This window comes from Paroedura picta, chromosome 3, assembly GCF_049243985.1.
Source record: "Paroedura picta isolate Pp20150507F chromosome 3, Ppicta_v3.0, whole genome shotgun sequence".
NCBI lineage: Eukaryota > Metazoa > Chordata > Lepidosauria > Squamata > Gekkonidae > Paroedura > Paroedura picta.
The window spans coordinates 169829163-169857031 of record NC_135371.1 but is presented as its reverse complement, the minus strand read 5'-3'; the positions used below and the strand labels follow the sequence as shown (position 1 = coordinate 169857031).

The 27869-nt window shown below is 53.8% G+C and overlaps 2 protein-coding genes across 3 annotated transcripts in view; one reads left to right on the top strand and one right to left on the bottom strand.

Moving 5' to 3' along the window:
• On the top strand, nucleotides 1-21919 carry ARAF (A-Raf proto-oncogene, serine/threonine kinase). The gene is made up of 16 exons (XM_077329433.1): nucleotides 1-62; nucleotides 6993-7225; nucleotides 8014-8120; nucleotides 9036-9138; nucleotides 10809-10957; nucleotides 11071-11175; nucleotides 12198-12348; nucleotides 13682-13709; nucleotides 14504-14652; nucleotides 14864-15066; nucleotides 15539-15715; nucleotides 16467-16513; nucleotides 17814-17932; nucleotides 18054-18185; nucleotides 19192-19326; nucleotides 21403-21919. The coding sequence occupies exons 2-16, from the start codon at nucleotides 7001-7003 to the stop codon at nucleotides 21541-21543; spliced, it is 1971 nt and encodes a 656-aa protein (XP_077185548.1). The 5' UTR covers nucleotides 1-62; nucleotides 6993-7000; the 3' UTR covers nucleotides 21544-21919.
• A 3490-nt stretch (nucleotides 21920-25409) lies between these two features.
• The window catches only part of SYN1 (synapsin I), a 239048-nt gene continuing 236588 nt past the window's right edge, over nucleotides 25410-27869 (bottom strand). Inside the window, exon 13 of one of the 2 annotated variants that reach the window (XM_077329430.1) lies at nucleotides 25410-27773. In XM_077329430.1, the coding sequence (XP_077185545.1) occupies nucleotides 27746-27773 (28 nt within the window). In that variant the 3' untranslated portion in view covers nucleotides 25410-27745. Of the gene's footprint in view, nucleotides 27812-27869 lie in introns of both variants that reach the window. The other variant, XM_077329429.1, reaches the window with a different exon arrangement.

The following is a 27869-nucleotide window of genomic DNA, read 5'->3' as shown; positions in this document are numbered from 1 at the left end:
CGGCCGGGGCCACGCCCCCTCCGCCCGCATCGCGCAAGATGGTGGCTGCGCCGCCGTGACAGGTAGGGAGGCTCCCTTCGGCCGCCTCGCGCGCCGCCGCCGCCGTCCCATTGGCGCTCCCGGGCCCCGCCCCTCGCGGCTGGGCAGGGGGGGCTGCGGGCGGGAGAGAGGGGGGCGGCCGGGACGGGATTCCCCCTTGCAAGGATCCCCCCCGAACCCTTGGATTCCCCCCGGGCGGAGATCTCTTCCTCCTTCGCCCTCCGGGGCTTTGCTCATCTCCCTCCCTCCACCTCCCATTGCAAAACCGGGGCTGCTGCAAACAGGCCTGACCCCCCACCCACCCACCCAAGAGCAGCAGCACCCATGGGTGGCAGCGCCTATCCCCCCCCTCCGGGCCCTGGCCCCCTTTAGATGCGCGGCTTCCCTGGACCGCAGCAGGTGAATGCCGGACTGAGCCCCTCTGGCCGCCTGTGCGGGTATAGGGCGGCTATGGGGAAGAGCCCCCCCCCCCCCCACACCAAGGCATTCCGCTGCAGGCGCCTCGGCCGGGGAATGCGGCGCGGCCGGCCCGGATTCGGCCTCTGGCGCCTTCGGTTGCAGGATGGGCGATGCAGCCGCTTCTTCCTGCCCGCACGCTGCCCCAGGGGTGGATCCCCTGCCCTGGATCTGACCCGCATCCTGGCCCAGGGGCATGGGGGTTGAAGGGGAGGGGGGACTGGGAAAGGGGGGACCCCTGCTTGCTGCACACACACACACCCCACACCCACCCACACCCACCTGCCCACACACATACACACCCACACACACACCTTCAGCTGCAAAGGGTAGCCACAAATATCCATGATGGACCCCCGGGTGTCTTCAATTCCATGGATGTACTGGGAAATTTGGCTTGGGTGCCGGCTGCAGGCTGGGCCAAGGAGGTTTTGCTGCCCATGGCAAAATGCGCAGGGTCTCAAGGGTCAGGTTTGCAGGAGCCGCATTAACGGGGGTCTTTGTGCATCTTTGTGAAATTTCCATTTTGTCTGGTTGTCGAGTCACAGCTGACCTGTGTTACCTCCACTTCCCCCCCCCCCTTCCTGGATTTTCAAAGCAAGGGGCAAAGATCTCCACCCCCACACCTCATTGCCTGCCTCCTGTAGCTACCCTGGACTTCCTTAGAATCATAGAGTCGGAAGGGATCTCCGGGGTCATCTAGTCCAACCCCCTGCAGAATGCAGAGAACTCACGAAGACAGTGTGGTCTCCCATCCAACTGCTAACCCTGCTCAGCTTCCAAGATCTGACAAGCTCAAGCTAGCCGTGGCCCATCCCAGTCAAGACAAGAGCTGTCCAAAGGGGGTTGCCATTGCCTCCCTCTGCACAGCTGCCCTGCCCGTCCTTGGTGGTCCCCCATCCAAATGCTAAGCACAGCTGACCCTGCTTAGCAGCCAAGAGCAAACGAGATCTGACTACCTTAGATGCTAGCACAGGGGTAGTCAAACTGTGGCCCTCCAGATGTCCATGGAGTACAATTCCCAGGATCCCCTGCCAGCGAATGCTGGCAGGGGCTCCTGGGAATTGTAGTCCATGGACATCTGGAGGGCCGCAGTTTGACTACCAGCAGATATAAGAGGCATGCATCTTTTGGCATAATGGCATCAGACAAAACAATTTTAGCACTTTCTCCAAAGAGGTCAGGCCCACACACACCGTTCCCCCCTTCTGAGTTTTATCCTCACGACAACCTTGTAAGGTAGATCTAGCTGAAGGACAGGGGGATTGGCATAGGGTCGGTGAGCCTTGTGGCCGTGTCTCTATTCAAGGGGCACCACCCCGGCTACCGATCAGTATTAGGCACAGACCAAGGGGAAGTTCTGCCCTGAGAGCATTTGTGATCTGCTGTATAGACCTCATTCATTGCATTGGCCATTGTTTAGAAGAAGAAGAGTTGGTTTTATATGCCACTTTACTAGAAGGAGTCTCAAAGCGGCTTATATTCGCCTTCCCTTTCCTCTCCCCACAACAGACACCCTGTGAGGGAGGGGAGGCTGAGAGAGCCCTGATATTACTGCTCAGTCAGAACAGCTGTATCAGGGCAGTGACTAGCCCAAGGTCACCCAGCTGGCTGCACGTGGGGGAGTGCAGAATCAAACCCGGTTTGCCAGATTAGAAGTCCGCAGTCCTAACCACTACACCAAGCTGGCTCTCCCTGCACTTGTCCCATGAGTCACAGCCATCAGCCCCCCCAATAATTAGCAACTATAATGATAATAATTATCTTTATTTTTATAACCTGCCCTTCCTACGCTCAGGGCGGGTCACGGCAGTCAGTAATGCAATCAGTAGAATTATAAAATCAATTATAAACACCATAAAACCATTTTGCTTCTGTGGCCCCCAATTAATTTTTAAATGAGACTCTTTTGTTTTTAGTTATGACATTATTCTCCTCCCCTGCGCTTTATCACAACAACCCTGCGAGGTAGGTCTAGGTGTGCGTGGGTGACCGGCCCAAAGTCACCTGCTCAGCTCCCGTGGCACGAGTCAAGATTGGCACAGATACCTGCATTGTAGCCTGACCGGTATGCCTCACTGTCCTCACCTGGATAACCCAGGTGTGCCCGATCTCGGAACCAAAGCAGGGTCGTCCCTGCGTAGGATTTGGATGGGAGACCTCCGAGGATCACCAGGGATCATGGAGCAGAGGCAGGCAATGGTGCACCACCTCCGAACGTCTCTTGCCTGGCTGCCAGACGACACCCGTGCCAGGCGATAAATAAATAAATCCCATAAATATGCCGCCCTGTATTTTTAGCTTCGGCCCGGGAGACCCATAATCAACAGCTCCTTCCATTGCGGGGACAGCTGCCGTGCCCTCGTTCCGTGCCTTTTCCCACAGTTGTCGCTCCAGAACCGTTTCGGTGCTTCTGTTTGGCCGTCATGAATCGGCACTTGAGGGACAGAAGCGTTCATTTGCTTCTTTCAATAGAGCGCTGCATTTGAGCGGGCCTCCCCCGCCGGCTTATTAGAGGACTGCCTTGACGGCAGAACCCTTTTTTGGGGTCAAAGCAGCTGCTGCGGCAACGGCGTTCAGACGCCCAAGTCACTAGAGCCGGGATGCCCAAGCGGGGTTCCGCTGAACCCTGAAGTTCTGCAAGAGCTCTCCGGGAGTTCCGCAGCCTTTCCTGGAAATTTGGATGGCTGCTGGCATCGCTGGACGTCACCGGAGACCCCTTCACCTAGATGTCGCCTGAGCCCCCTCTACAGCAGGGGTAGTCAACCTGTGGTCCTCCAGATGTCCATGGACTACAATTCCCAAGAGCCCCTGCCAGCAAACCCTGGCAGGGGCTCTTGGGAATTGTAGTCTATGGACATCTGGAGGACCACAGGTTGACTACCCCTGCTCTACAGGCCTAGCCTCTTTCTCCACCGTGGAAATGGTCCAAGATCGATCCATGGATCGATCCATCGGCTGGTTCCTGCATCTTATTTCCACTCTTATTTCCTGTGTGAGGCAGGAGGCTGGACTGGAAGGACCCCTGGTTTGATCCAGCAGGGCTCATCTGAGGTTCTTTTGAAGGCCTCGGCCTCTGTGCCCTGTTGTTGGCCCTCCAGAGGAACTGGTTGGCCACCCTGTGAGAAGGGATGCTAGACTGGGTGACAGTTGTTGTTGTTAGGTGCGAAGTCGTGTCCGGCCCATCGCGACCCTATGGATAATGATCCTCCAGGCCTTCCTGTCCTCTACCATTCCCCGGAGTCCATTTAAGCTCACACTGACTGTTTCGGTGACTCCATCCAGCCACCTCATTCTCTGTCGCCCCCTTCTTCTTTTGCCCTCGATCGCTCCCAGCATTAGGCTCTTCTCCAGGGAGTCCTTCCTTCTCATGAGGTGGCCAAAGTATTTGAGTTTCATCTTCAGGATCTGGCCTTCTAAAGAGCAGTCAGGGCTGCTCTCCTCTAGGACTGACCGGTTTGTTTACCTTGCAGTCCAAGGGACTTGCAAGAGTCTTCTCCAGCACCAGAGTTCAAAAGCCTCAATTCTTTGACACTCAGGGTTCCTTATGGTCCAACTTTCGCAGCCATACATTGCAACTGGGAAGACCGTCGCCTTGACTAGATGCACTTTCGTTGGCAGGGTGATGGACCCCTGGTCTAATGTTAGGAGGTGGTTTGCCATTGCCTGCCTCCTTGGCGGAAATGCCACCCGCATCCTCAGAGGTCTCCCATCCAAATATAGCCAGGGCCGGCCCTGTTTAGCTTCCGAGACTGAGTTTCCCTGGGCTTTTCGGGCTGGGGTGAGAAGGGAGGCACTGTGCCTGGTCAGCTTTGCATGCTGAAACTCCCAGGCTGGATCCCACTGTAAAGGACTGGGCAGGAGGCGAAAGGAAGACCTCTGCTCAAGACCCCAGAGAGTGGCCACCAGTCTGAGTCGATGGAACTGCCTTTGACGGTCCCGGAGCCAGGCAGCTGCCTGCATGTGGGATTGCGTAATGCTCAGCGCCTGTGCGCTAGACGGAAGACTTGCCCGGTCTCTGAAGCAGTGTTTGCGTTCAGTTCAGTGGGAAAGGTTAAACCAGGGGTAGTCAAACTGCGGCCCTCCAGATGTCCATGGACTACAATTCCCAGGAGAAGTCTCTGTCCAGCTACTGCTTAGAATCATAGAATCATAGAGTTGGGAGGGGCCAGACAGGCCATCTAGTCCCACCCCCTGCTCTATGCAGGATCAGCCCTAAGCATCCTAAAGCAGGGGTAGTCAAACTGCGGCCCTCCAGATGTCCATGGACTACAATTCCCAGGAGCCCCTGCCAGCATTCGCTGGCAGGGGCTCCTGGGGATTGAAGTCCATGGACATCTGGAGGGCCGCAGTTTGACTACCCCTCGATTAAACAGTGCACCACCGCGATGGGGGGCAGAACGTGGGCAGAGAGGGCCTTGGATGCTGACCCCCCCCTCCCCCAGATCCGGGGCTCTACCTTTGCATGACTCGTTTATGGATCCATTCCACAGCACCAGAGATAAACCCCTGGGTGGGGGCCCTAGTGACTCTCTGAAGGCATTTCCAGACTGGTTGAAAGTGGGGCTTTAATACAGCAATCCGTTGGGGTTGGTGGGGTGGGAGAGAGAACGGTGGTCAGAGCATCGGAGTTAGGGGCTTGGGAACCCGGGTTCGAATCCGTGTTCTGCCACAAAAGCTCGGTGGGTCACCTTGCACCGGTCGCATTCTCAGCCCAACTTATCTTGTAGGGGCGTTTGCTGGCAGGGGCTCATGGGAATTGTAGTCCATGAACATCTGGAGGGCCACAGGTTGACTACCCCTGATGTAGGGTTGTCGTGAGGGGAGAATCTCTGTTCTGCCGAGGCTGCTGGCTGGGAGACGTTGGGCCAGTCACTTTCTTGGCCTGACCTACCTCGTAAGGCTGTCGTGAGGCTAATGCAGAGAACAATTTTGTAAGCCGCTTTGTGTCCCCCATCTGGGAGAAAATTATCTCTGATCCTGCTGGTGGAAGAGGGCAAAAGGAAGGGAGAAATTAATCTTCTTGGTGAGAGAATTCCGGAGTTTGGGAATCAAATCAAGCAGCTATTCCTAGCCTTGTTGATCTGGTGATTTACAAGATAAGTAGAAGCAGAATTGTAGAATCATAGAGTTGGAATGGACCTCCAGGGTCATCTAGTCTAACCCCCTTCGGAATGCAGGAAATTCACAACTACAGAAGACAAGAACTGGATTTTGTAGCCTGCTTTTTATTACCTGAAGGAGCCTCAAAGCGGCTTTCAACTACCTTCCCTTCCTTTCCCTCACCCTGTGAGATAAACAAGGCTGCGATAGCTCTAAGAGAACTGTGACTGACCTGAAATCACCCAGCAGGCCTCATGTGTCTCAAGGCGGTTTACAATGGCCTTCTCCCCACAACAGACTCCCTGTGAGGCAGGTGAGGCCGAGAGAGCACCAAGAGAAGCATGCCTGGGCCAAGGTCTCCCAGAGAGCTCTGAGAGAACTGTGACTGGCCCAAGAGCTGGCTGCAAGTGAAGGAGTGGGGAGTCAAACCCAGTTCCCTCAATTTGAGGTAGCCACTCTTGACCACCACCCCAAACTTCATTCTGTGGGGAAGGACCTGGTTCTGGATTGTGAAACCCCCTTTGTTTATTAATTCATTCATTTAATTTATATCCCTCCCTGTGTCCTCTCTGGGCAGTGGGGCCAGCTCTCCATAACAGGGACCCCCTGCACTTTGTGTCCTTTTGTAGCTTGGAAACCGAGGTCCGACCCTGGGAACGGTATCTTTTGTGTCACCTCTTCGTGGCTGTCGTTTTGAGTAAAACCTGGACAGGTTGAGTAAAACCTGTTGAGTAAAACCGGTTGAGTAAAACCTGTTTACAGGTTGAGTAACGCCTGTCCTGAGGGTTACTAGAGTGGGTTTCTTCAAATCTTAAGCGGATCCGAGGTGGTAACAGAGGAGAGGCGGGCCAAAGGCTGGACTCGAACCTCCGCAGACTCGAACCTTCCAGAATGCCACTTGCTCAGGGTCCGTAGTGGGGGCAGCGGTGGGGTGCCGTTGCTTCCTCCGAAACTTCCGGGGGAGCCATTTTAGGTAATGGCAGGCTGAACTCAGTTAGGTCATGATACCAGGTAAATTTGGGCTTATCAGCCAGGCTAGGCCGAGACCGTACCCACGGCAAGGTCCCCCATTTTGAGACACTGCCTGGCATGGCCGTTAAGTACAGCAGCTCCCAACCTGGAGAACGGGGTTGGATTCCCGGCTCCTCGTCCTCACGCAGCCAGCTGGGTGACCGTGGGCCAGTCACAGCATAGATCAGTTCTCTCTGAGCTCTCTCAGCCTCACCTGCCTCACAGGGGGAGTCTGTCTGTGGTGGGGAGAGGAAGGGGAGGCGATCGTGGGCCGCTTTGAGAGTCCTCCGGGGAGTGAAAAGCAGGGTACGGGAAAAAAATGATCTTCTTGCCCACCATGTCACACCAGGTCCCCCTCTCTCTGTCTCTCCTTCTCCCCGCAGGTGTCTGGATGAGGCGTCACCAGAACTCTTCGGGCTCCGTCTCGAATGGCTTGAGCTCAGCCTCCCCGGAGCCCGGCTCTTCCGGAGGGGGAGGGCGGGGGGGCATCCTGCCCTTCTCCAGCAGCCTGACAGCCATGCTGGGCGCCTCTCGGAGGAAAAGGCCCGGCGGGAGGGGCGTGGCTGACGGGCGGAGCACCATAAAGGTGGACCTTCCCAACCAGCAGCGGACAGTGGTGAGTGGCAGGAAAGGCAACTCCCCCCCTCCCCGGGAGCGTGCCTGAGAGCCCGGTTAGGGAAGCTGCTGTGATTCCAATTGGACAGGCAGGGGAACAGAGGCGGGACTAAGTCAAAGAAATAAGGTTGCCAGCTCTGGGTTGGGGGATGCCTGGAGACTTTGGGGGTGGAGCCAGGAGTGGGCGGGGTTTGGGGCAGGGAGGGGCCTCAGTGGGATCAAATGCTACGGAGTCCCCCCTTCAAAGGAGCCCTGTTCTCCGGCAGAATTGATCTCTGTTATCTGGAGGTGAGTTGTAAAACCAGGGGATCCCCCGGTCCCACCTGGAGACTGGCATCCCTACAAGGCCAAGCTGTAGCTCCCCAGATGTCCATAGACTACAATTCCCATGAGCCCCTGGCAATTGTCGTCCATGGACATTCTGGAGAGCCACAGTTTGGCCACCCTTCCTGTAAAGCGTTCAGGGCACAAGACGGTCAGGGGTAATTGTCCAACCCTTCCTTCTGCATCATGGTCTTGGTATTCCCTGGTGGTCTCCCGCCGAAATATGCACCAGGGATGACCCTGCTTAGCTTTTGAGATGGGAGCGGCCTGCCTTGGGCTGTCCGGGATTTCAGCACTGGATGCGACCCGGCTGGGGTTTGAACCAGATCTGGACTCTGCGGGGGAAGGAAGGGTGTAGTTCAAGGCTGGAGAGTCGAGGGGCTGCGTGAATAAAACAGAAGGCCTACAAGGCCACCTCTTCCCTTGTCCGTCCTGTGACCCCCCCCCGACCCTGTTTCCTGTCAGGTGACAATCCGGCCAGGTACGACTGTGTACAGCTCTCTGGACAAGGCGCTGAAGGTGCGCGGGCTGAACCAGGACTGCTGCGTCGTCTATAGGAAAGTTCGCGGCGGGTGAGTGAAAGGAGGGAGAGATTTAAAAACACACACAGATCGGAGGAGCTGGCTTCGAAACACATGGAAGTGGGTCCCCGCAGGCCCCAAGTCAAATTGAGGCAGCACGAGCAGGCGGCTTGCGTTTGACGGACACGTAATCGTTCCGGCCTGCACCGAGATAGTCAAACAGTAGCCTGGTTGTACCATTCCAGGCATCCTTTTTCAACCTTTTGACCAGGGATAGTCAAACTGCGGCCCTCCAGATGTCCATGGACTACATTTCCCATGAGCCCCTGCCAGCATCCGCTGGCAGGGGCTCATGGGAAATGTAGTCCATGGACATCTGGAGGGCCGCAGTTTGACTACCCCTCCTTTTGACTGTGAAGGAGCTCCTGAAATAATTTTTCCGACTTTAAGAAGCCCCGGAAGTGATGTCAGCTGGCCACGCCTCCTGACCACACCCCCAGAAGTGACATCACTACCTGCACCTTTACCCTTCCTTTTGCTCCCTCCCCCTGCCTTTACTACTCCTATGGTGGCTCTGGCTCGTGTAGGCCGGAAAGAAGAGCAGGAGCTGAAAAGACAGCCCAGACCCGGCCCCCCCATGCTACGCCTCTTCAGAGTTTCCACGGACCCCCTTTAGACCTGCCGCAGACCCCCAGGGGTCTACGGACCCCTGGTTGGGCATCCCTGGTCCCAGGCGACAGGCAGGCGTGATGTATTGTCCCTTACTCAGCAATTGCCTTGAATACAGGAAGTTGTCATACCAGGCAGAAGACGAAAGGGGCGTATGGACTGTACGGGAGAGGTCCCGAGTTCAAGGAACGTCATGGGGAAGGGAGTTCCACGGTTCACCCCCGCAAGGCTAGGAGCACACGCTTTGGGGCACAGCTGGATGTATTCCCGTCACCTCTAAGACGGTTCTCTCTGCAGGCGGAAGACCATCACGGATTGGGAGACTGACCTGGTCAACCTGGAAGGGGCTGAGCTCTCGGTGGAGGTTCTGGAAGATGTGCCGCTCACGATGCACAATTTTGTGAGTTCCTTTGCGTGTAGTCGTTGCAGGAGTTGCCCCCCGAAACCACTTCCATTCCGCTCCCTCTCTTCCAAAGGCCCTTGCAGGGTGACATTCTACTTTCAGCCACGTCACGTGGTGGCATTTTAGCGGAACCAGGTGACCTGAGGACCCGGGTGTTCACCTGCCGCCCTCCAAGACTACCGCAAAATGCCACAAGCAGAAATCCCAGAATCTTTCGATCAAACGGAAACAGACCCCAAATTTAATTTCCCCAAAGATTTGTGTCGCTTTCTGTGAACTGAGCATAAGTCAATTGTTCGTTGAGACCCTCAATTTTGGGGGCCTGCAGGCAGCTTTGGAATCCTGACGCAGGCCGTGGGCACAACCACAAAATGGCTGCCGTAAGAGGCGGAGCTAGCGGTAACGTCTCGTGCGTAACTTTCACAGTAACTCTTCAGCATTTCGGGCAGGTGCTCTGCTGAGCAGGGTGCCTTTTCAAACGAGCGTATTGTTGGAAAGTATCTTCTTGATGTGTGCAATTTCTGAGGAAGCGACATCTTAATGATTGGTGTAGCCAAATGGATCTGCAGAGGCCAGTTAGAGGCCTCACCTGGCCTTGGGCATATTCTAAGAGCACTTGGCGGACACCAGGAAAGGCAGCTCTGGGTAGCATGGGGCCCGTGGGCGCCATGTTGGGGAACTATGCTGTATAATGATACCAGCTAAGTTGGCTGTACCCAGCATTTCAAATAACTACATTGGCCAGACCTGCCCACCCTGAATTCCACTCCTCTTTAGCTTGTGCCAAAGAGTTAAGGTGGGTTAATTTCTTGAGCCCTTGGAGCTAAAAATACAGGGAATAAATAAATAAATAAAGGCTCCTGTATGAATGTCACCTTAGGTTTCCCCTCCCCCCTCCCCATAGTGTCACCTGGACACACCAACTGACTTTTGGGCACCCATAATGCCTCAAGACTGCTTTCCCCTCCCTCCAACCTCTATCCTGATTTTTTCCGCCTCTGACCTCAATCCTGGCTCTTTCCACCTCCATCCTCGATACTGGCTCTTTCTGCCTCTAACCTCAATCCCGGCTCTTTCCGCCTCTGACCTCAATCCTGGCTCTTACCACCTCCATCCTCGATCCTGGCTCTTTCTGCCTCTAACCTCGATCTTGGCTCTTTCCGCCTCTGACCTCAATCCCGGCTCTTTCCGCCTCTGACCTCAATCCCGGCTCTTTCCACCTCTGACCTCAATCCTGGCTCTTTCCACCTCCATCCTCGATCCTGGCTCTTTCTGCCTCTAACCTCGATCTTGGCTCTTTCCGCCTCTGACCTCAATCCCGGCTCTTTCCGCCTCTGACCTCAATCCTGGCTCTTTCCACCTCCATCCTCGATCCTGGCTCTTTCTGTCTCTAACCTCGATCCTGGCTCTTTCCGCCTCTGACCTCAATCCTGGCTATTTCCACCTCTCTCAATCCTGGCTCTTTCCGCCTCGATCCTGGCTCTTTCCGCCCCCGACCTCGATCCTGGCTCTTTCCGCCTCGATCCTGGCTTTTTCCACCCCCGACCTCGATCCTGGCTCTTTCCGCGTCGATCCTGGCTCTTTCCGCCCCCGACCTCGATCCTGGCTCTTTCCGCCTCGATCCTGGCTCTTTCCGCCCCCGACCTCGATCCTGGCTCTTTCCGCAGGTCCGCAAGACCTACTTCAACTTGGCCTTTTGCGACTTCTGCCACAAGTTCCTGTTTTACGGCTTCCGCTGCCAGACCTGCGGCTACAAGTTCCACGAGCACTGCAGCAGCAAAGTGCCAACGATCTGCGTGGGCCTGGCCCATAAGCTGTGCGTATCTTCCCGGCTGCCCCGTACACCCTCGTCCCCGTTTTCCGGGAGAGAAGGCTGGAGCTCCCTGACAACATTCCTCTTGCAAGGACCATTATTTCTCTTCTTTGTAGGGTTTACAGCTATGACTCGTGGCCGGATCCTTCCCAGTGGCAAGACAGCGTCCCGACGACCCCAGCTCGGCCTAATCATGAACCCACGACCCCTCAAGACCCTAGGTAAGAGCTTGCGTGAAGCCACCAGCCCGAGGGGGCTGTTGATCTCAACCTCACCACTAGGGGCAGGAGGGAGCAGAGGGGACCTGATTGCGCATCGTGCTTGACCTCAAAAAGTTTCCAGGAGAGATGTGGTTCCGGTGCCAAGGTGGATCCGCCCCGCGCTTCCCAGTTGCCTTCCTCCAACATAAGGGCCACTTGAGTCAGAGGAAGGTTCCTCGGTGCTGCTGCTGGTGGTCAGATGCCCTCTCCAGAGGAGATCAGGGCCCTGACGGAACTCAAACACTTCCACAAGGCCTGCAAAAGGGAGCTCCTCCGCCAGGCATTTGGTTGAGGTCGACCTGTGCCACCACTTCCCAAGGGCCCTCCTCCTGAGCCCCCTCCTCTGGCACCCACCATAGTTCCGCCCAACCCACTGGGCTATCAGGATGAGTTAATTTAATGTTTCCCACATTTTCCCACTGCTCCATGTTGCTTGTCGTTTCGCTTCATTCATTATTGTTAATCTAAGTGATCCGTATTGTTTCTGTTCTGTTTTCCGTGAAGTGCCCTGAGCCTTCAGGGAAGGCAGTATAGAAATTGAATGAATGGATGGATGGATGGATGGATGGATGGATGGATGGATGGATGGATGGATTAATGAATGGATCAATGGATGGATGGATGGATGGATGGATGGATGGATGGATGGATGGATGGATGGATGGATGGATGAATGGATGGATGGATGGATGGATTGATGAATGGATCGATGGATGGATGGATGGATGGATGGATGAATGAATGAATGGATGAATGAATGAATGAATGAATGGATCTATGAATGAATGAATGAATGAATGATATACGGGTAGATTTTTAAAATTACTAATTAAAAATCCTTTTCCTTTCCCACGGTGGGAGGGCCGCCGTTTTGGAAAGCCCCGTGCCGCGGCACCATAGAGGGGCCTTCGCGGTCCTAGAGGGCACCTCAGTTGGGATCCCCTGATCCTCAAGTGTTCTGCCCCGTGCCTTTTCCCTTCCAGCCTGCACAAACCGCCGCTCCACAGCCCCGACGCCTTCACCTTCCCCAGCGTCCACGGCGACGGGCAGCGTCTCCAGCGCCATCGCTCCACTTCCACCCCGAACGTCCACATGGTCAGCACGATCAGCCCCGTGGACAGCAGCATACTGGAGGTGAGGCCTTTTCGTTGGAGAAGCTTCTGTCCGCCTGTCTCCTGGCGGGGTTGACGTCGCCATTTCCCCCCATCAGGTTTCAGCTGACATACAGCGCCCCCTGGTGGGGGAGGTCAAGAGGCATTCAGAGGTGGTGGGCCATGGCTTGCTTCTGAGTCACAACCGGCGTGTCCCTTGGTGGTCTCCCATCCAACTGCTAGCCAGGGCCGACCTAGCTTAGCATCCCAGATCGGACATCGGGCTAGCTTGGGCTGTCCAGGTCAGCACATCCGTCTTGTGCATTTATTAAAATCCCATGCTACCTCCGAGGAGTTCAGTGTGATGTGCGTAGCTTCACAGGGGTCACGGCAGGGCGAGCAGCTTGGCCGGGGCGGGGGCGCCATCCACACAACAGCCTTGCAGGGTAGATCGAGATAGAGTGTTTGTTTGTCTGGAGCAGCGGAAAAGAGCGAGATGGGCTTGGTGGGACAAGAGGCAGAACTGAACTGAGAAACCCCGGGGGGAAAAACCCCAATTTATATACAATCATGAGCAATGGATCTTCACGCCATGGGTCAGTTCTGGTTTAATTGCATCATTTAATGGTTGGGGGTCACCACACGAGGAACTGTATTAAAGGGATTCCGGGGGGGCAGGGTTTGTGTGGGGAGGAGCATCATCTGGCCATGGCATCGGAGTCACTGTGGGTGGGCAGGTAGTGGTGAATTCCCTGCATTCTGCAGGGGGTTGGACTAGATGACCCTGGAGGTCCCTTCCAACTCGTAAGATTCTAGGATTCCCCCAGGCCCTAGTCTTCCTCCTGGTTGAGTTGTGTTTTATAATGTTATGGGTTTTATGGGGTTTTATGTAAAGGTAAAGGTATCCCCTGTGCAAGCACCGGGTCATGTCTGACCCTTGGGGTGACGCCCTCCAGCGTTTTCATGGCAGACTCAATACGGGGTGGTTTGCCAGTGCCTTCCCCAGTCATTACCGTTTACCCCCCAGCAAGCTGGGTACTCATTTTACCGACCTCGGAAGGATGGAAGGCTGAGTCGACCTTGAGCCGGCTGCTGGGATCGAACTCCCAGCCTCATGGGCAGAGCTTCAGACTGCATGTCTGCTGCCTTACCTCTCTGCGCCCCAAGAGGCTCATGGGATTTTATGTATTGGGGTTTTTATAAATGTTAGCCGCCACGAGTCCTTGTGGCAGTAACGGGATAGAAATGCTATGATAAATAAATAAAATATATTGACAGGCTGCCATTAGAAGGAGCCCCCTCCCCAAGACCCCACTGCTGTGTAGCTACCCTTGAGCTCTGAGTCTCTGACACTTTCTTTCCCCCTCACTTTCTAGTTCATCAGCAGCAGCCTCAATGCAGATGGTAAGCATTTCTGGAAGGGGGGGGGAGGCAAAAAAGCACATGTCATTGTGGGGGGGGGCAGAGTCTCCCTCAGGGAATGGGGTGGGGGGCAGAAAAATCTGCCTGGGTTTCTTTCCTGGGCTCTGAGCAGGAGGTACGCAGTCCAGCATCCTGTCTCATACAGTGGCCAGCCAGCTCTTCTGGACAGCCAAGAGCGGAGCACGGAGGCCGAGGCCTTCCCCTGAGATTCCTTCCTGGCTCTGGGATTCAGAGTTTAGTTTCTCTGGATGGGGAGCCACCCTCAGCCGCCATGGCTAGTGGCCACCGATAGACTTCTCCTCCATGGCTTTGTCTCATCTGATCACCATCTTCAAGTATTTAAAAGGCTGCCATGTAGAGGATGAGCAAAGTTGTTCTCTCTTGCCCCAGAGGGACGGACCAGAACCAAGGGGATGAAATGAATGCAAAAGAAATTCCGTCTAAACATCCGGAAGAAGTTCCTGACAGTTAGAGCGGTTCCTCAGTGGAACAGGCTTCCTCGGGAGGTGGTGGATTCTCCATCTTTGGAGATTTTTAAACAGAGGCTGGAGAGCCTTCTGACGGAGAGGCTGATTCTGTGAAGGCTCAAGGGGGTGGCAGGTGACAGTGGATGAGCAATAGGTTTGTGAGTGTCCTGCCTAGTGCAGGGGGTTGGACTAGATGACCCATGAGGCCCCTTCCAACCCTATGACTCTATGATTCTTAATCCCCTTTTCTGCTCTAACTTGGCCACAGCTCTTCAGGGTCTCAGGCCTTTGTTCTTGCCGTCCCCCCAGGTGCGCCAGAGCCGCTTCCTCGCACCCCACCGGCCCCCCCAGCTCCTAGCACGGCTGCACTTTCCCCTGGCCGACGTTCCCCACATCTCAAGTCCCCCAGTGAGTCCCCAAGAGAACGCAAAACTCCTGTCGAAGACAAGAAGAAATCTGTGAGTGTTGAGTGTACAGCGGGTGGGGGGGGGGTCAGGGAGGCCATTTGGGGGAACATTGGGGGTTGGCAAACCTGGAAGGGAAGTGTGGGCTGGGAGACGGTTGGTGCGGGGGGTGGGGCTTGGAGGGATGGATGGCAGGAAGGCTCCACACAGGAAGCCTCAAGCCTTGTCCCGCCTTCCCCTCGGGCTCCGCCCCGGCTTCCTGCAGAAACCGCTAGGTTATCGGGACTCCAGCTACTACTGGGAGGTGCCCTCCAACGAGGTCACCTTGCTGAAACGCATCGGGGCCGGCTCCTTCGGCACCGTCTACCGGGGCCGCTGGCACGGGGACGTGGCGATCAAGATCCTCAAGGTGACGAACCCCACCTGCGAGCAGGTGCAGGCCTTCAAGAATGAGATGCAGGTGCTCAGGTATTTATTGATTTTATTGCTTTCTTAGATTTGTATGCCACTTTCCCGGAAGGCTCAGGGCGGTGTGTGACAAACAGGAACAATACCAATAACTCAAGTTTATAATAATGCAAGAATAACTATAACATTACGAACAGTGGGACATTGGGGAGAGCAATAAACCAACGCTTACGGATGGCCCGGTGGGTGGGTGAATCTGCAGCGAGGGTTGTAGGGGGAAGTTCACGTGCCCTGCAGGTGTTACTGATTTCGGTCGACCTCGGGCTAATGCTTGGCGGAAGAGCTGCCTTTTGCAGGCCCTGCGGAACTGTTCGAGTTCCGTCGGGGCTCAGATTTCCTCTGGGAGATCAGTAGGCCAGGGGCGGGGTGAGCATTTGGAGAGGGGCATCCGGTGGCGGGAAAAAGGTCCGGGGTGAGGCAGGGGGATGTCCCCTAGGCCCGCCCTCGACCCGTGTGCTCTGCCCGCTTGCAGGAAGACGCGCCACGTCAACATCCTGCTCTTCATGGGGTTCATGACCCGGCCCAGCTTCGCGATCATCACCCAGTGGTGCGAGGGCAGCAGCCTCTACCAGCACCTGCACGTGCAAGAGACGCCCCTCGAGATGGTGCAGCGCATCGACGTAGCCCGGCAGACGGCGCAGGGCATGGAGTGAGTGCTCGGTCCCGAAATGGAAGGAACGAATTGGATGATTCGTTTTCGGGCTGCAGGGGAGATGTATCTGTGTGTGAGTGTGTGTGTGTGTGTGTGTAAGAGTGGACATGTTGCAGATGGGAATGGAGCATCAGTCCCTTGTTGGGTGGAAAAGAAGAAGAGTTGATTTTTATATGCCACTTTTCCCTTTCAGAAGGAGTGTCAAAGTGGCTTACAAATCACCTTCCCTTTCCTCTCCCCACAACAGACACCCTGGGAGGGAGGTGGGGCTGAGAGAGCCCTGATGTTACTGCTCAGTCAGAAAAGCCCTATCAGGACTGTGAGGTGCCCAAGGCCAGCCAGGTGGCTGCATGCGGGGGAGCGGGGAATCAAACCCGGTTCGCCAGATTCGCTCCTTCAAATGCATCCCAGGTATTTGCCGTACGTAGCCAAGCCTGGTGTAGTGGTTAAGCGGGGTGGACTCTGATCTGACTGGCCGGGTTGGATTCCTCGCTCTTCCATGTGCAGCCAGCTGGGTGACCTTGGGCTAGTCACAGTCCTGTCAGAGCGGTTCTCATGGGGCAGTTCTCTCAGAGCTCTCTCAGCCCCACCTACCTCGCCAGGTGTCTGTTGTGGGGAGAGGAAGGGAAGGCGATTGTAAGCTGCTTTGAGATTCCTTCGGGCTGTGAAAAGCAGGGCATAAACACCAACTCTTCTTCTTGCTAGTCCCTATAGACACTGACAGTCCTCTCTCTATCTCTCCTCCTAGTTATCTTCATGCTAAGAACATCATCCACCGAGATCTCAAATCCAACAGTATCCTTCCCTTCCAGTGACTTTCCTGGGGACAGAGGGGGAGGGTCTCCGGTGGCAGAGGATGTAGCAATGGCAACAGGGATAGATGGCTTTAAAAGGAGGTTAGACAGATTTCTGGAGGAAGGGAGTCTCAGTGGCTGCATATTTAGAGACAGTAAACTGCTGAATAACATCAGGGGAAGTCCTTGGCATCCTTGTCCTTTTGTTGGATCTCCAGACAAACTGATTGGCCACCATGTGAGACATGATGCTGGACTGGATGGACCTCTGGTCTGATCCAGCAGGGCTCTTCTGATGTTCTTATGAATGACTTGGCTTCTCTGCCCTGTTGTTGAGGACCTGGTTGGCCACTGTGTGAGGCAGGATGCTGGACTAGATGGACCACAGGTCTGATCCAGTAGTGCTCTTCGGATGTTCTTATCAGGGGAAGGCCTTGACATCTTTGCCCTGTTGTTGGCCATCCAGAAGAACTGGTTGGCCACTGTGTGAGTCGGGTTCCTGGACTAGGTGGACCTCTGGTCCAACCCAGCAGGGCTCTCTTATGAAGGCCTCAGCCTCTCTGCTCTGTTGCTGGCTGTCCTGAGCAACTGGTTGGCTACGTGTGAGACAGGACGCCAGACTAGATGGACCAGTGGGGTGATCCAGCAGGGCTCTTACGTTCTTATGAAGGCCTTGGCCTCTACGCCTTGTTGTTGATCATCTAGTGGAACTGGTCGGCCACTGTGTGAGACAGGCTGCTGGACTAGATGGACCACCGGTCTGATCCAACAAGGTTGTTCTGATGAAGGCCTCAGCCTCTATGCCCTATTGGCCCTCCAGAGGAGGAGACATGATGCTGGACTAGATAGACTACTGTCCTAATCCAGCAGGGCTTTTCTGGTGTCCTTAGGAAGGCCTCAGTCTCTCTGCCCTGTTGTTGGCCATTCAGAAGAACTAATTGGCCAGTGTATGGGGCAGGTTCCTGGATTAGATGGACCCGCTGGTCCAGTCCAGCAGGGCTCTCTTATGAAGGCCTCAGTTGTCTTTGGCCTATTGGTCCTCCAGAGGAGGAGACAAGATGCTGGACTAGACAGACCACTGTCCTGATCCAGCAGGACTCTTCTGATGTTCTCATGAAGGCCTCGGCCTCTACCACTGACCTCCAAGAGGGGTGCTTCCAGCACAGCAGAAGGAAAGGGCAGGCTTTCAATTTGGCACCAGGCTACGAGACCCTTCAGGCTTGACGTCTGTCACCAAACGGAGCAGTCAGGAAGCCACGTCCAGAGGCCCCTGCAAAGTTCCTTCACAAACCCCTCCCCAGACATCTTCCTGCACGAGGGACTGACTGTGAAGATCGGAGACTTCGGCCTGGCCACGGTGAAGACTCGTTGGAGCGGCTCACAGCAAGTGGAGCAGCCCAGCGGCTCCATACTTTGGATGGTGAGGCCCGGGTTCGAATAGATCTGGGAGTGGGGGGTGGAGCCAGAAGAGAGCAACAGGTCACTCCCCTCCAGAAGCCCAGGGCCTAGATCTTGACGCCTTCCCCTCCGGTCTCCCTCAGGCCTCCGAAGTGATTCGAATGCAAGACCCCAACCCCTACAGCTTCCAGTCCGACGTCTACTCCTACGGAGTCGTTCTGTACGAACTGATCACCGGGACCCTTCCCTACAGTCATATCAACAACCGAGACCAGGTATATCAACAACTGGGAGTCAGCTTGGCGTAGTGGTTAGGAGTACGGACTCCTGATCTGGCCAGTTGGGTTTGATTCCCCGCTTCCCCACAGGCAGCCAGCTGGGTGACCTTGGGCTCGCCATGGCACTGATAAAGCTGTTCTGACTGAGCAGGAATATCAGGGCTCTCTGAGTCTCTTCTCCCTCACAGTTGTGGGGGGAGGAAAGGAAAGGTGACCGTAAGCCACTTTGAGACTCCTTTGGGTGGAGAAAGGCGGCATAGAAGAGCCAACTCTTCTTCTAAAGGAGGTCAAGGGCCGGTGCAGAGCCCTTTGCATGGGCTCAGGAACACTCCCGCAAGCCCTCCTCACATCGGCGGTGCCCCGTGGTCTGTTTTGCTAGCTGTCCACAAGGCCGTCTCAGAGCTCCCCCCACCCCTGCTAGATTTCGGAGAGATTCTTCCAGGTTTGCCTGTGGTTCTCTCTCACTTTAGGAAAGACTTCCAGGTTAGAGCAGCCATTCTCAACCTTTTCTACCGTTGAGAACGTTCTTTGGGCTTTGAGAGACCCCGGAAGTGATGCCAGCAGGCCACGCCCCCAGAAGTCACACTGGGAGTGTCAGGACAGAAATATTTTCAGATGGTTTGTGAACAGAACCATACCTGCACTCTGGGCTGACTACCAGTTTGCTCTTCTTCTTCTTCTTCATGTGGTCATATCAGAAATTTAAAAAATATATTTAAAAATTAGTTAATTCCCACCCAATCGGCAAAACCTCGGTTGAGAAACCCCGGTTGAGAGTGTTGGGAAATGTGAGATGAGCACAGATTTTCTTTGCCGTGAAACGTACTGGGTGACCTTCCATTGCCTGGCCTTCCTCGCAGGATTGTTGTGAGACGAGAAAGAGGGAGGGTAGCAAAGTGCCCCGCTCTGGGTCCTCGGAGGAAAGGGGGGGGGATAATAATGGGCAGAAAAGAGGCCCCCTTCGGGGAAGGTTCCTTTTTCATATCAATGTGTCTCCTTGCAGATCATCTTCATGGTCGGCCGGGGGTACCTGTCCCCTGACCTAAGCAAGGTGCCCGGCAATTGCCCCAAAGCCATGCGCAGGCTGATGTGTGATTGCCTTAAATTCAAGCGGGAAGAGAGACCCCTCTTTCACAAGGTGAGTCCGGGGGGGGGGGGGGGGGACCTTCCCTAAAAAGAGCCCTGTTGGCTCAGACCAGTGGTCCATGGGGTCCCTAATTCTGTTTACTTCTGTAACTTGTGGTAAGCTCACAAGCAGAGCTAAGAGGCCAGAGCCTTTCCCATTGCTTACCTCCAATCTAGAGGAGACTATGGAACTCACCGCCACAAGATGTGAGAGGCTGATTCTGTGAAGGCTCAAGGGGGTGGCAGGTGACAGTGGAGGAGCGATAGGGATGTGAGTGTCCTGCATAGTGCAGGGGGTTGGACTAGATGACACAGGAGGTCCCTTCTGACTCTATGATTCTATGATTCTAAATTCCGTCTCAACATCCAGAAGAAGTTCCTGACAGTCAGAGCGGTTCCTCAGTGGAACAGGCTTCCTCGGGAGGTGGTGGGTTCTCCATCTTTGGAGATTTCTAAACAGAGGCTGGAGAGCCATCTGACGGAGAGGCTGATTCTGTGAAGGCTCAAGGGAGTGGCAGGTGACAGTGGATGAGCGATAGGGTTGTGAGTGTCCTGCATAGTGCAGGGGGTTGGACTAGATGACCCAGGAGGTCCCTTCCCACTCTATAGAATCATAGAACCCTTTCTATATGTAATGACGGCCATTGCTTTATGTGGCACGAAAAGGAGATTAGAGGTATGTGTCCGTATTAGTGTGGCATAGCAGTGGTTAGGGAGTCAAACTTGGATCGAGGAGACCCAGGTTCGAATTCCGACTTGTGCTGCGGAATCTTGCTGTGTCGCCTGCTGGCCAGTCGCCCATGCTCAGCCTAGCCTACCTCGCAGAGTTGCCTTCTGAGGATAATATGGCGGAGAGGAAAACGACGCCCCCTGCCTTGAATCCTCATTCTGGGAGGAGAACATTAGACATGAACGAAATGTCAGCCAGGATATCTAAATGAAACATCCAGAGGTCTCTTTTAAAGTCATCAGAACCAGAGGCCCCATCTTGCAGCAGTGAGTTCCACAAGGTAACTACATGCTGTGTAAAAGATCACGGAGTTCCAGCTTGTTGTGAGGGTTAAGAGTGGCACACCGGGTTTGATTTCCTCCTCCATGTACAGCCAGAGAACTTGAGAGCAAAAACATACAGACATTCTATCCCATTTCTTAGCTAACTGCTCACCTAGGGGGAGGAACTGGGTGATCCCGGTCTGCTGTCGAAATACCTCGCTATCGGAGCAGTGTGTGTACTAAAAGAAACTGGAATTCAGCCCCAAGGTCACCCAAATTCGGCAGCCTTGGAAGCGGAATCCTAGGTATGCATGAAACAAACGGGCCTTTGTTTGATCCTTCATCATCTATCCTGGGCCTGTTCTGCACACGTAGGATAATGCACTTTCAATGCACTTTAGAAGTCGATTTTCCTGTTCTGCACAGGAAAACCCAGCTGCCAAAGCACATTGAAAGTGCATTATCCTGTGTGTGCGGAATGGGCCCAGGATATTTTTTTGCAGTCTTTGCTGTCTAAAGGTCTAGAAACCTGTCTCTCTGAATTAAAAAGCAGATATTCTCTCATCACATGCTGCACTGTGCGTGTGCTCTGAGGCCCTCCGTTCAGGTAGGCTGGAAGCCCTGGAATCCAGAATGAAGAGTTGCTTAGAGCAGGGGTAGTCAACCTGTGGTCCTCCAGATGTTCATGAACTACAATTCCCACGTGGGAATTGTAGTTCATGAACATCTGGAGGACCACTGGTTGACTACCCCTCGCTTAGAGCCAGCTTGGTCTAGGAGAGCCAGCCTGGTGTCATGGCTAAGAGCGGTTCTCACTAATCTGGAGAACTGAGTTGGATTCCCCACTGCTCCTCCACCTGCAGCCAGCTGGGTGACACTGGGCCAGTCACTGTTCTGCCAGAGCTCTCTCAGCCCCACCTACCTCGCAGGGTGTTCGTTGTGCGAAGAGGAAGGGAAGGGGACTGTCATCCACTTGGAGACTCCTCGAGGTGGTAAAAAGCAGGGTACACAGAAACCCAGCTCTTCTTTGTCTTCTTCTAAGCCAACATACGTTGGCCCACGACTCTGATCCATCTCTTCCGTTCCATCTTTCCAGATCCTAGCCACCATTGAGTCGCTCCAGCACTCCCTGCCCAAGATCGAGCGCAGTGCCTCCGAGCCCACACTCCACCGGGTGGCCCACAACGAAGAACTGAATCCCTTCGTTCTGCCCGTGGCCCTGCGCTTCCGCAGCTAACGTGGCCAGACGGCGGAAATGCCCCTCAAGGCCGCTGATCCCTCAAGGCCACCTCCTTCCCGCGAACGTTCCGCCCTCCAGGAGGGCAACCTCAGCCCAAGGCCTCGCCTTGCCTTCCACACTCCTGTGTACGGAGAGACTGTTCAACTGGGCAGGGCGCCTCTGGTGGGATCGTCTTCCTCGTGCCAAAACCTGCCGCCCCAGCAGGGGGCACCAGAGTACAAAAGGCAATACCCCCCTCCTCTGGGGCAGTGTGGCTTTGGTGCCAAGTTCTCGTGTGTGTTTTTATGGGGTGCTGATCCGGTTTCAGGGCCTTGTGGAAGGTATCCTTGTCTTTTTGCGGTGGGTGGTGGGTGGTGGTGGGGGGGGAATGCTCCCATAGAAGTGAAAAGTGTAAAATAAAATAAAATGTTCTAACTGGTCTACTGATTTGGCAGCCTTACTGTGCCTCAGGAAGCAGCCAGGAGATTTTAGGAGGCTGCGGAAACTGCCCCTGGGCCTAGTCGTCTGGCTGCCGCAGCCCCCTTCTGTTCACAGCACCCCCTGATGGTCATTCTACGGAAGAAGTCTTGCTCTTAGTAAAGGTACAGACAATTGGTGTGACCCCTGAGGATACTGCATCCCTTTGGTGGCTGGAAAGCAGGGAGTGAAAAAAGTCCCAGTGAGCCAAGGTGGGGATCAGCAGGGTGGCGTCTCCAAGGCCACTCTTTGGGATCAGCTGGGAGCCGTACTAAGTACTGTTGCATCCTTCTGAGTCTGCTGAGCCCCGATGACCTGAATAGCCCCGGCTAGCCTGATCCCATCAGATCTCCAAAGCTAAGCAAGGTCAGCCCTGTTTCGTGTTTCGATGGGAGACCACCAAGGAAGCCCAGAGTTGCTGTGCAGAGGCAAGCAGTGGCAACCCGCCCTCTGTCCATCTGTCCTGACTGGATGGCCCAGTCTGGCCTGATCTCAAACCCAGCAGGGTCGGCCCTGGTTAGTCACTGGATGGGAGGCCACTAAGGGAAGTCCAGGGTTGCTGTGAAGTGGTAAGCAATGGCAAACCTCCCTCTGTTCATCTCGTGCCTTGGCAATCCCAGGAAGGGTCCCCAAAAGTCCACCATGTCCCACCGTCATCAATTCTAATTTCAGTAGGCTTTGAAACGCTGATTAGGATGCATTTCTTTATGGTGACTGATAATGCTTAGCTTCGGAAGTCAGATTTCTTTCCCCGCTTTCTATTTTTTAAACGCAGAATAGCAGCCATCAACTCTGCGTGTTTGCTAGATCCTCAAGAAGCTACCAAGGAGGGCTTTAATATGTTCGCGTTTCAAAAAAGGCTAGCTTAAAAAAAAACAATAGACGTCCTCTCTATAGTCAAATCGGAAGAAGAGAGTCAAATGCAGCAGTGTTACATTTTAAAATTTGACTTTTAAAACTATGAGGTTTTTAAAAAACGCCAACCTGACTTGCAAATGGTATCCTTTGCCTCTAGGGGGAGCCATCCAACCATTCCAGCCACACCAAGATGTTCCAAGCCATCCCCAACCTACACAGAAACCAATCTATGGCCCATGACATACACACATCTTAATTCAGATTTTTAAATCATTAAGCTTTTAATCTTGATTTTGGATTCTGTGCCCACCTTACTTACTATTCCCTTTCTTCTGGCGTGCTTATTCTGCAGCTCCATCTTTTTAAAAACTAGATTGGTGCGGAACATCACACATGGGAGTAATGAACAAAGTCTATTTTAAAAATTACACAATTGTCCTATCACAGTTGTGCCATAGCACCCAGCAAGCAAATTGAATCTTTATGGTTCGGGCTTTGTGCATACATTTTAGCATGAGTTTCTTTCTGTCCCCTTTCAAAGGGGGAAAAGAGCTTTGTAGCTGCATGGCAAGTTTTTTTTTTTTTTAATGCTTGTCAATTTTAACAGCAGCCGAAATTGAAAAGGCTTTTTAAAAACAACCTGACATGCGAAATTCAGTTTTCCATATGGCAGAGCACGAGGGGATTCTGCGCTGGGTGATCAGCCACGGTGAAAAATGGGAGACACACAATTTCATAGAGGGGAACATAGAGCTGTGGTTGTTGGCAACATGTGCATGTCTCTTGTGTGTGCACAGGTGCAGCGTCTGCTGCCCCTCTCTCACACTTTGCCCAGGGCTACAATTTGTTTGGGGGAGGAGTCCTCTGGCAGAAGCTCTGGAGAGCTTTTTTAGTCTTGTGGTACTAAATAGTAATCATTACCATCAAGCCAGGCTCCCCAGCCAGCCCCCCCCCTCCTCACCCTCCATTCCATGCCAGGTGCATAGGGGATAATTGGAGCAATGATTACTAATACTGGTAGGATTTAATGTATCCTGATTTTTAAATCTGTACAGGTTTTTAACCCATTGGTGTGAGCTGCCCCTAGATCGCTTGGAGAGGGTCGGCCTACAAATCAAAACAGAAATATTTTTGAAATGGGGGGGGGGGGGTATTTTTGCTGATGCTCTAGCCCAGCTGCATTTCCTTGCAAATCTGCGTGGTCGTCTCCTCGTGATTCTCTAATTTGATCCTGCATGCTGGTTACGATCATGGCGTTTTTTAAAAAGACTGTCCTGTGCAGACTCTGTTTTCTGGCCTCCGGAAGGATTGATCCCAAGCGATTCTTAAATTCAGTGGCTTGCAGAAGGTCCACGTGGTTCAGCTGCCATTTTAATGTCAGGCTTCCAGAGACTGACAAAATGGTTCCTTCCTAAACTTTGTTCACTAAAGCGTTAAAGTAAAAAAATGTTTTCAAAGCCTCAGGCTTCCCATCCCAGTCTCTCCTTACATCTCATGTCAATTTCATGCCACACTGACAATCCCCTCTATTATTTTGCTTGGATGCCGTACTGATTTTTTAAAAATTTTCTGTGAGAACACAGCCAAGGGACCAAGCCCTATGAAGATAGGTTGAGGGACTTGGGAATGTTCAGCCTGGAGAAAAGGAGGTTGAGAGGGGACATCATAGCCCTCTTTAAGTATTTGACAGGTTGTCACTTGGAGGAGGGCAGGAGGCTGTTTCCATTGGCTGCAGAGGAGAGGACACGCAGTAATGGGTTTAAACTTCAAGTACAACGATATAGGCTAGAGATCAGGAAAAAAATGTTCACAGTCAGAGTAGTTCAGCAGTGGAATAGGCTGCCTAAGGAGGTGGTGAGCTCCCCCTCACTGGCAGTCTTCAAGCAAAGGCTGGATACACACTTTTCTTGGATGCTTTAGGATGCTTTGGGCTGATCCTGCGTTGAGCAGGGGGTTGGACTAGATGGCCTGTATGGCCCCTTCCAACTCTATGATTCTATGATTCCCCTCCTCTACAATCCTCCTTTTAAGCCAGTACTGGCAGGGAACAAAACTGCACGCAGCATCTTATAAAGTTTTCGTCCATTCTTTAAATTGTTTTATTCAGCAATCCAAGACTAGGAATAGTCTCGTATCGCTAGACTCATGCTGCTTGTCAGTTAAAACAGAAACGACATGGGAAAGATGGAGACTGTACACCGATGATTAGGGAGGATGGCCACAGTGCAGAACGGGTGGAATGACCTTGAAGTGACTGGGGGAGTGAGCTTCAAAGAGCAGCAAAAGAGCAGGGGGGAAATCTGAGGGAATCTGTATGCTTTTGACGTTTTGCTTGGAAGTGAAACAAGGGGGAAATTGGCACAAAAGCATTCTCGGAAAACCAGAGGAAACACTGACCAGTAAGCGAACTGAGTGCTGAAAGGAGGGAAATCAATGCACAATGACAAAAGAAAACTTGATGGGCATACATGGCCAAAGTGAGGGGAAAGACCCATGATTGATAGGCTGATATTCCTGAACATATTCTCCTCTGGTTAGGAATCCCCCAATAAAACACAAACACATTTTTTCCTCTTCACTTCTCCACTTTAATTTCTTAGTACATATATATCTCTCTCTCTCTCTATATATATAGATTTCTATTCATTTAATCCAAGCCACATAACGTGTATTTTTTTTCCAGCAGGTCTCGAGGGCTTTTTTATTTTTGTAATATATTATATATATTTATATATATTTATTTTTGTCTTTTACACCACTGTTCCATTGAAACTTTGATCCACACATAGACAGAATCACAGCAAAAGGAAAGGCCTCTGACCCCCTGTGAGAAGAGTTGGTGGGGGAGGGTGGGGGGAGCACTTTCCAGACAAGAATAAATAACAAAGATACCAAGTTAGCACTTGAAATTGCCCTCCCCAGATCCCTTTTTCGGGGGAAGGAATATCTCTCTGGGGAGGAGAGCTTGGAGAAGAGGAAGAGGCGTTCTCTGGGGACGAAGCCCGGGGAATTCTCTTCCTCCACCCGTGATATATTACAAACACAGCTCAAAGCGTCATGTCACGACACGGCTACGACACGCGACTTTGCAGCTACCGGACCATCACGCGTTAGTGGCTTTCCCCCGCCGCCCGGGGTTTCTCGGGGAGGGCAGGGGGGAAGTAGGCGACACAGCTTTAAGGGGAAGGGAAACTCACAAAAATATAGTGGAAGGTTTCTCTGTTGCGTTGTGCATATATACAATGGGAAGCGGGATGGAGAACCTCACGTTCTTGGGTCGGAACATGCCTCCCCCTGTGGTCCACGGGCGCTCGGTTTAATGATTCACCCACCGACCAAGATGGCTACAGTGGCAGTACTATGGCTGTTATCTTAGAAGGCTGGATCCAAGGGTTGGTCAATGGCTGGATTCAGCTGGCCGGACGGGGGAGGAGGCTCAAATTGGAGTCGTCAGAAGCTATCTTGTTCTCCTCCACCGACCTGGAGCGCTTTCACTGTTGGCCCGACCGCCATCTTTAAGCCATCGCTCAGTCGGAGGACAGAATAGGATCAGGGTGGAAACAGAGGGCAATTTAACCCTGTCCGGTCCATTGCCGTAATCTTAGGACTAGATGCTAGAACACGCTGTAGTTAGGCAGGGACTGACTTTCCAAGACGTTTCTAGGAGGCTGCGGGTGGAAATAGTGCAGGGGGACATGTGCGTGCTAGATTTAAGGCTTACTGTTGCCGGGAAGTGGGGACGAGGGGCGGGGGGATGTTACCGATGGCTAAGGTGATGGTGGGAAAAGGTGAGCTTGTAGCCAAGGAGACCGTGATAAGGATTGGGCTCCTGCCCAGGGGGGATTTGGTGGTTGCTAAGATGGCGGGTGGCGGTTTTGGCTTATTCACAAACAGCGACACAGACACCTTTGTGGCCACAAACACAGACATGGCCCCGGGAGGGGTCGCCTCCCTCGTGCTATGTACAGAGACCCCTCCTCCCTTCCCCTTTGCCCAGCCCTGGGGAAGCCCCCCCCCCTCCCCAGCATCAGGACAGGGAGAAGCGAGCCAGGTACAAATTTTGCATATTCGTGTAGAAGAGACGTGGGCTTGAGGAGGAATTGGCAGCCTCAGATTCTAGGGCAGGGGGGGGGACTCGGATGAACGGTCAGAAGCCCTCTGGTTGTTCAGGGGGTGGGGGAGGATTCATTGGGGTGTCCAGAGCTCTCTTGGTGAGGGAGCCAGGCATAGGGAGGGTTGGTCCTAAAAACCCAAAATTGCCGTAGGAAGCTGGGAGAAAGGGGGGGAGGAGCAGAGAGTGGGGGCTTCTATAGGAAGAGGTTCAAAAACGAGAGACTCTTCAGAAATATCTTTCACCCCACCAAAGAAAGGGGGGGGGGATTATAGAATGTATTTGGGGCCAGGGCTGGGAAAACCAGAGCATGGACTTGGGGCAGGGCTGTTTTGGAGGTGGAGACGCCAGCCCCGCCTGTAGGCTTGGAGACCAATTTCTTCACATTCAGAAGCAAAGGAGCATTTGCGTTTCTAGGTACCAGAAGGACGTAGCGCCTGTCTTTTCTGTTTTTATGCCCCTTAGCAAGTGCGGGCGCTTTCAAAATGGATGCTCGGGGGTCTGATGGGTTCTCCCACCCCGGATGGCTCCGGGACGTGCTGAGGAGCGCCCCCTGCCTTGGGGAGGGAGAAGTGCCCTCCCGTGGCTGGGTGGTAAAGCTGGGGACGGGTCGAGGCCGTATGGAGAGGGAAGAGGAGAGTGTTGGGTTGGGGGCAGGGGGTCAGGGATCCCAGTGTGGAGGGCGGGAGGGAGGAGGGAGCCGCTCAGTCGGAGAAGAGGCTGGCGAAGCTCTGTCGGAGGCTGCGGATGCTCTCGGCACGCACTTCATCCTGACTAAGGCTGCCTCGCGGCACCGGCGCCTCTGCAAGGGGGAAGGTATTGGTCAGAGACTGGGATTTGCTAAGGGACAACGAGGGAGGGATGAGGGAGGCAGGAAAGAGGGGAGGGGGGAAAGGGA

Coding starts and splice junctions, on each gene's coding strand:
- ARAF (XM_077329433.1), top strand. CDS start 7,001: ATGAGGCGTCACCAGAACTCTTCGGGCTCCGTCTCGAATGGCTTGAGC. Junction 10,958..11,070: donor GTGGGCCTGGCCCATAAGCT/GTGCGTATCTTC, acceptor TCTTCTTTGTAG/GGTTTACAGCTATGACTCGT. Junction 17,933..18,053: donor GCGGCTCCATACTTTGGATG/GTGAGGCCCGGG, acceptor GGTCTCCCTCAG/GCCTCCGAAGTGATTCGAAT.